Source organism: Plectropomus leopardus, chromosome 8 (genome assembly GCF_008729295.1).
Source record: "Plectropomus leopardus isolate mb chromosome 8, YSFRI_Pleo_2.0, whole genome shotgun sequence".
NCBI classification, from domain to species: domain Eukaryota; kingdom Metazoa; phylum Chordata; class Actinopteri; order Perciformes; family Serranidae; genus Plectropomus; species Plectropomus leopardus.
The window spans coordinates 12,503,278-12,511,205 of record NC_056470.1 but is presented as its reverse complement, the minus strand read 5'-3'; the positions used below and the strand labels follow the sequence as shown (position 1 = coordinate 12,511,205).

At 37.6% G+C, this 7,928-nt stretch overlaps 1 protein-coding gene across 1 annotated transcript in view; it reads left to right on the top strand.

The window, feature by feature from the left end:
• The first annotated feature begins 180 nt into the window (after nt 1–180).
• ubr4 (ubiquitin protein ligase E3 component n-recognin 4) overlaps nt 181–7,928 on the top strand; it is a 54,580-nt gene continuing 46,832 nt past the window's right edge. Inside the window, exons 1-14 of the mRNA XM_042492699.1 lie at nt 181–185; nt 987–1,084; nt 1,202–1,305; nt 1,591–1,720; nt 2,084–2,229; nt 2,446–2,545; nt 3,125–3,266; nt 3,465–3,589; nt 3,884–4,008; nt 4,316–4,375; nt 4,547–4,737; nt 5,027–5,126; nt 5,620–5,757; nt 6,215–6,332. Of these exons, the coding sequence (XP_042348633.1) occupies nt 181–185; nt 987–1,084; nt 1,202–1,305; nt 1,591–1,720; nt 2,084–2,229; nt 2,446–2,545; nt 3,125–3,266; nt 3,465–3,589; nt 3,884–4,008; nt 4,316–4,375; nt 4,547–4,737; nt 5,027–5,126; nt 5,620–5,757; nt 6,215–6,332 (1,582 nt within the window). The remainder of the gene's footprint in view (nt 186–986; nt 1,085–1,201; nt 1,306–1,590; nt 1,721–2,083; nt 2,230–2,445; nt 2,546–3,124; nt 3,267–3,464; nt 3,590–3,883; nt 4,009–4,315; nt 4,376–4,546; nt 4,738–5,026; nt 5,127–5,619; nt 5,758–6,214; nt 6,333–7,928) is intronic.

The window sequence follows — 7,928 nt, the reverse complement described above, 5'->3', positions numbered from 1 at the left end:
ACTTGAGCAGATTGATATCATGGAGGCTGCATAAAAAACACTAGTATACAGTGTATGTCAACACTGAGTTGGCCACACAGGTTATTCAACACCAAAAAGACTGCCTGCCTTCTATTTGACTAGTAAGTATGTGATCAGATCACAGATTATCATTTGGTTTTGGCTGTTTGTGCTGGCAAGATGATGTAGGACACTGCTATGGTCTGTTAGAAACATTACATCAGAGCTGTGTGTTTTCAGGTGTTTTCAGGACACTGAACTGGCCAAGCTTAACTGCAAAATTAAACACAAACTTGTGACAAACAGCAAGAAGCCAAAGAGCAGATCTGCCAGACATTTTAGAAAAGACTGCATTAACAGTTTACTGAGGGGCATTGCTTTTGTCTGAAGGCAACGCACAATGTAACGTCACTATACTGACAGCCAGGGCCAGTTGTTTTTTTCTTGTTATTTAAGTGAGAATACATTCATCAACACTCATCAATAACGAACTGTCATGGTCTGTGAAACACATACAGGTTTGCTCATGTAATAGTAATATCTCCAGACCTATCTAGGAAGCTTTAATTGTACTGTATTAGTTAATGCTCACAAAAAAATCCAGTAGACACAAAAATCTAATATATTTTAAAGTTAAAACAGGACCAAACAACACAATGCCCCTCCATTTAACTTATATTCATTTGCATATTGTAAATAATGACATTTGCAAGTGCGTTTACCAGTTTAAATTTTTTTATAGATCAGATTTTTTGGCAATTACCTGTCTACGATGAAGGTGGTTATCAGACTGTTTCTAAATGTTATTGATGCTATTAAGTTAATTGGTCTTAAGTGTCTCTCATATAAATATGATGTCATCTTCCATCTTTTCTGCCTCTCCTAACTTCTCCAGAAAGAAAAATGTTGTAAATATATTCTACATAAATATACATAAATTTGTATTTGGCAGTGTTTAATGTGATATTTCACTTGTCATTTTGCAGTGAATCAGACATCCTTCACCATGACAAACAGTATGAGCCTTTCTACTCATCGTTTGTGGCACTCTCTGCACACTACATCACCACAGTATGTGGGCAAAGTATGTATTATTCATTCTCTTTAGTGTAATTAGTACCATTCAGCCAAAATAATTAAATGTTACCACTTGTGTTTGTTCCAGACAGCAATTAGATATTTTTTTGTCCCATCTCTCTAGTACCAAGGAATCAGTTGCTGTCAGTTGCTGCAGCATGCAAAGTGTTGATTGAATTCTCGTTACTGCGCTTGGAGAACCCAGATGAGGCATGCGCGGTATCACAGGTGAGAGAAACCAAGAAACCAGCATGCAAGATTTAATGTAGGACTACATTCAGCTGCACATTTTTTGGCAATTTTAAGGAGGTGGGAATAGCTACAGACAAACTGTAGCTGTGCTTTCTCTGTCAGTCTCTTTGGCTTAATGCACTTTAATACACATTAATTTTGTATGTTTGTTTTTACATTGTGATTAGTAAAATAACTTGCTATTTCTGGTCATTTGTCAGTTTTTCAGTTTGAAAGGACATTATTTACTTTATGAAGTCAATATTCTTAATTTTTCTTCAGAAACACCTGATTCTTCTAATAAAAGGACTTTGCACGGGCTGCAGCAGATTAGATCGCACAGAAATCATAACTTTCACCGCTATGATGAAATCTGCCAAGTTGCCTCAAACCGTGAAGACCCTTTCAGATGGTAAGTGTCCTTTAAGGGACGAAAGTTAAATTATAGTTAGCTTGTTACAGCAAATCACTACTGGTGGTAGACTTATTCATTTAAGTTAAAAAAAAAGAACAAACAGATACATAAAAAATGAGAAATTAAGTGGCCTAACAGAGGCATTTTTGTCTCGGGGCTCATACATTAGTATTTATTTCATTTTTTCATAAGTTTCCTATACTGACTGATGTAATGATTGTTTAGTGATAATGTTGTAATGTTTCCATACTGGGGCAGAGAAATTGACAAGGTAATCCCACAGGCTGTTTTGCGAAACAAGAAATCTGCTAAGCTTTTGAATATGACTAAGAAAAAATGTATCCGTCTTTGTGCATTTAGTGGAAGATCAGAAGGAGCTGCCCAGTGCTGTGAACCCAGAGCTTCGACACAAAGAAGTGCAAATGAACTTCTTTAATCAACTGACTTCAGTTTTTAACCCTGACCTTACCACCATCTTGGCCTCCCCGTCAGCAGCACACATGCAGGCGAGTAGTACAGAGCAGTCTTCTATCTGCCCACTCCACTGTCCTCAGTAATGGACAGCCTGAGTTAACCACAACAAGTTGTTTAAGTTTCTGCTTATCGTTTTCATCATTTTTACTGGGAATGAACTCACTGATAATCTCTGATATAATTTACTACAAATGATTGTAATTAATCATCATGACTGCTGTGTTTTCATCTCCCTATGAATATAATAGGCTGAGAGTGATTGCGATGACCAAACCACAGATCAAGCCATTCAGGCCAAAATGAAAAATGCCTTTATCTCTCAGAATGTGTCAAGCTTACAGGAACTTGGTGAGTAGTTGTTGCTTTGTTGTAGAATTTGTTTTTGTTTATTAACAAGTTTACAGATGTACCATTTACTTGTCTTGATTTTAGTTTTATCCTGACTGTGTTGAAACACATTTTAAGTCTTTGTTTTTGGCAAAGCCTGATATTTAGAAAGCCCCCATTAATTGTTATGCATGAACAGTTTCTTAGAATTTTTCATCTATCAGTGGCACCATATCGTGAAATATATTTCTTTGCAGTACATATCTTTTCTTTGATACAGCCCTTTTAAATATTCTCACATTTGTCATTTTGTTGTCAGTATTGGGACTTCCAAATTAAATGTCAGTTTGGAATTTAAGGACCTCTCTGTATAATCCAATTGCTTGTCCTGCCAGTAAATATAATAAAGGCAAAATGTTTTACATGAGAAGCAGTCATCACCTTGCAGCAGTGTCCTGTATGTAATGTAACAGAATCCTGGTTTAGAGCATTGTCTCTTGACTTTTTCATGCCACATGAAAACGACAAGTTTTCTCTCTTGTCTTTGCTATTTTCTTATCACAGCCAATAGTCACTTTTTTCCATTATCTGTGTTTCCAGGTGGGTCTGAGAAGTTGCTACGAGTGTGCCTCAACCTGCCCTACTTTCTGCGCTACATCAACCGTTTCCAGGATGCTGTATCAGCCAACTCTTTCTTTATCATGCCTGCCACAGTGGCTGATGCCACTGCTGTCCGCAATGGGTACTTTTACATTTATGTTTTAGGCTCCAAGGTTTTACTGTCAAATTTGAGTATAATTTATTTTGTTTTATTATGATATGTTTTGAAGGAGCAATATTATCTCTAAAGTTTCTGCATGTGTGTTTGATTACGAACATTTGTAAAGTTTGTCTCTCCCAGACATTTATTTAACTTTGTATGCTTAAAACCCATACCCAGATTTCACTCACTGGTGATAGACGTGACCATGGCTTTGGACACACTCTCTCTGCCTGTACTGGAGCCCTTGACACCAGGGAGATTACTGGATATGACTGTGCTGGCTTTGAGCTGTCTCTATGCTGGTAGGTGAAAGCTCTCTCTAGGTAAAATTAAATGATATTGCCCAGTAATTCAAACTGCTATAATATTGACCTACTGAACAATTTTAGATTGGATGGCGATACCAGTTTTCTTCTACAAACAATAAAGCATAAAGCAGTGCAGTATTGCAACATTTGCTTGAATGTGTTAATGCCAGCTCAAACAACCCACACTGTTCTTTCCCCCCTTTAATGAAGAACTGAATGTTATAGTGTCAAATTATTTAATGTAAAAAAAAAAAAAACCCAAATACTGCCTTATTTTTACCCGTTCAGGTGTGAGTGTGGCCACTTGCATGGCCATTCTGCAGGTAGGTAGCGGCTTGCAGCTCCGCTCAGCCTCCACTGGGACTAAAGAGGAGGACTATGAAAATGACGCAGCCACAATTGTCCAGAAATGTGTGAGTATTATGAGTACAAAAGTTTGAATGTATACATGTGACATGAGACATAATCTTGGACTACATTAAAACTCCATTTACTAACTTGTATGTTGCTGTTTTTACATAGTTTTAGGCCCAGAGAGTTTAGTGTTTACTGACTTCACATAATAAAAACTTGATAGTCTCATGTTATGGCATTGCATCAAATCTTTTCTCATGTTTTTTTGTTATCTCTGATTACTTGCCTTGCCAGCATGCCAGTGTACCTTAATTCCATACAGCAAATTTAAAATGCTAACAAGTACAAAATTTGTGTTGGCAACAGCTGGAGATCTATGAAATGATTGGACAAGCCATCAGCAACTCTCGCAGAGCTGGAGGAGAGGTGAGCACTAGAGTAATAGAGTATTTAAGAACAAATACAGTAACTTTTGATTAACTTAGACTGTGCAACATCAGAAGGTTAAAATTAAATATAAGAATTGTTTTGGATATTTTTATAAATTATAGTCTTGATGATCTTTTTTTTTTTTTTTTACTTAATTGTGGACTACAGCATTACCAGAACTTCCAGCTGCTTGGAGCCTGGTGCCTTTTAAACAGCCTGTACCTGATTCTCAACCTGAGCCCCACTGCCCTGGCAGATAAAGGAAAAGAGAAGGACCCCCTGGCTGCCCTGCGTGTCCGTGATATTGCTGCTCGCACCAAGGATGGCGCAGGATCGCCTAAACTTGGCCCTGGCAAAGGGTAATTTCTAATGAATATGAATAAATCAAGATAATGTTTCTTGTGCCTATGTAGCTTAGTTTTATCTTTTGATTTTCATTAGTTATGCATCTTTTAAATAGGCCAGAAATTGTGGTTTGGACAGTGGTTACTGCAATTAAAACTCTTAAAAAATTAAAAGTCATAAACTGCATATTTTTGAGATGTAACGCTTGTTTTATTGTATTTAAGAAAAAAAGGTCACACTTAAAAGTGATTTGTGTGCATTCATTATTGTTGTGGTTCTCTTTTTGTTGTTGTTTTCCTCCAGACACCAAGGGTTTGGTGTTTTGTCCGTTATCCTGGCCAACCATGCTATCAAACTTTTGACCTCCCTTTTCCAGGATCTGCAAGTTGAGGCTCTGCACCGGGTAAATGAATCAACAACAAATACACTTATTTACCCTCAGTTATATTCTGAACAATATTTCCTTTATTCTACAAGGTGTTGTCCTGTTGTACTTGTGACAAGTATCAAATATCACAGCATTTAAGTGTAAGTCTTTGTAGCAATTGTAGACATAAGCTCCTTGCTGAAAACATTACAATGAATGAAGTGTTGTTTGAACCTGTTTTGTCAGTAGGGCTGTCTACATGACTTTTCATTCTGTATGGCTTCTCAGTTGTTCATACCATATCATGTCTCATGTTTTACTATTAACAAAAGCAAACACACAGGTTTGCAATCCAGTCATACTTAATTTATAAGGATGGCTAAGGAAGGCTGCCGTGTGTAATTAATAAAAAGTCATGTCCAAATAAAGATCTAAACATGCAAGAAATAGCTCTAACATATATGAAAAAATACACAAATCCTTGAAAGCCATATTTCTTCATTCCAATTATTTCCTCCCCCACCTGCAGGGTTGGGCTAGTGATGGGCCACCAGCTGAGCTCAACATCATGGCACAGAGCACTTCCATCCAGAGGGTCCAGAGGCTCATTGACTCCGTGCCCTTGACTAATCTACTCTTCACCCTTCTCTCCACTTCCTACAAAAAGGTACAATCATTATAAATTTACATACCTGTCATTTGCATAATTAAGTTAAGTTGTGTTTTTAATTTCATCATCATCAATATAAAAGTGCTTGTACTACTTTTGGGAAGATAACAGACCAAAGTTCAGAATATGCAGTTCATCTGTCAGTTGCCTCCAAGGGGAAACCTAATTTCCACAGCATAGGATTTTATCTAGAGACTATATTTTATTTTGCTGGATGAGAAAACCTTTTTTTAAGTGTTTGTATTTTATTTGTGCAATGTAACATAGCAAAAAAGGGGAAACTGATTTAGACAGACACAAGTGCAATGAAATATACTTCCAGGTAACAGAACAAACACTAGAAAGTGTTTTTTGCAGGTGTTAGTTGTCCGACTATTTTGTTAATAGAATTGATTGAAAAGAGCGAAGATTGTGATGATTCATTATGACCATTCTTGTTTTTTGCCTCCATTAGGCTTGTGTTCTCCAGCGCCAGAGGAAAGGCTCAGTCAGCAGTGATGCCAGTGCTTCTACAGATTCAAACACCTACTATGAGGATGATTTCAGCAGTACGGAGGAGGACAGCAGTCAAGGTACTTTATCAATCTGGTTTTTAACAATTAAATCAACCATTTTGAAAGCTTCCTTAAAATTGAAACTTCATGCTAGAGTAGGCACTCACATAGCAGCTTCAGGTTAGCAAACACAAGAAAAAAACCTTCCAGCTGCTGTCTGGACTTAATTTCTACTGAAACTTTGAACACAGTGTTCTGCACAGCATTGATTATATGGGAATGACACCACAAAAGGAATGCAGAATTAAACATTAATTTAACTTGAAAGGAGTAGAGGACTTGGATCGATATGATGGGGGGAAAAGGCAGCTGATGTTTACGATATCATGCTCCTTGAGATTACATATTTAAGAAATAAAGTACAAACTTTAAACACTCTAAATCAGATTGGCCCATTTATTTAGTAGTATTTGATGATGGATAACATACTGTATGTTGATCTAAAGATTTCTCCTTAACAATGATTGAAATTTTAGGGATGCGCTCACCAATTGATGAGTAAATTGACCAACAAGCTAATATCCCAGAAGCTTTGTGCACTGCTTTGTGTGGATGCAGTGCTAAAAGCAGAGTCATGTTTGTGTTTAATCTCTGAGCGAGTGTTAGTGCTGAGCTGTATCAGTGATCGAGTTAAACAGGTGTGCTGTCAATGGATCAGTCAGTCAGGTTATGGCAGCAGTGAGAAGGGTAAACAAACACATGCACACAGTAATATTCACATTTCTGTCCCTTCATCACACAATGTGACAGTGTAGTTGACAGTGTCTACTATTTCAGCAGAGAGAAGACAGGAGAAGACAAGTGCAGCTTGTGTCTCAGGTCAGCAGTTTTCTGTCCTCAGGTCAAAGACTTGGTGTCCACCTCACTGTCCTAGATTCATTTTGTTATTGTATGTCTCACAATATAGACTCTGAGCTGTGGCCCTAATAGCTTAGAAAATTACAGAGCCACAGATGAAGAGGCTTTGGCAAAACAGCCCCGAGTCTAAAAGGTGCTTCCCACTGAAATTGAAAAAATAACAATGTTTTGTCAAAGAGATTCATATGTGGCTCAGTGTAGTTCAAAGAATAATACCAGCAGTGTTGACATGTGGGTGCTCATTATTGTTCTACAAGCATTAAAACCTTAGATTACAGCTGGGTGATGAATGAAAAAGTTATTGATGCCAACATTCACAATAACTGACCAACTAAATTTTGCTCCACTTGGTATGTTGAGTAAACGTCTCTCCCAGGTGCTTTCAAGAGCTGTGTCCTAAAAATAAAACAGCACCCTTTTTCACCTGGTTTGTGCCCCTGCCATGTCCTGCCATCATTTATTGCAGACTTTCAGTTGTCAGACAGATTTTAGTAAAAGGGAAAGTTCACCCAAAAATCCAGTCATTTTCTACTCACCCTCATGCCGATGGAAAGTCACGTGAAGTTTTATGACCACAAAACACTTTTGGAGTTTTACAGGGAAAGGGCGTTGTACTCATCTCCCAAGCGATTGAAGCAAATTGTAACCAGGAGTCAAATGTTAAGCCAGCCAGTGTTTACATGCTGCCTGGAAGCCTTTCCCACACACAGTAGTTTTAAGTCCGACAAAGCGACTTGTTGCTAAAAATATGACACA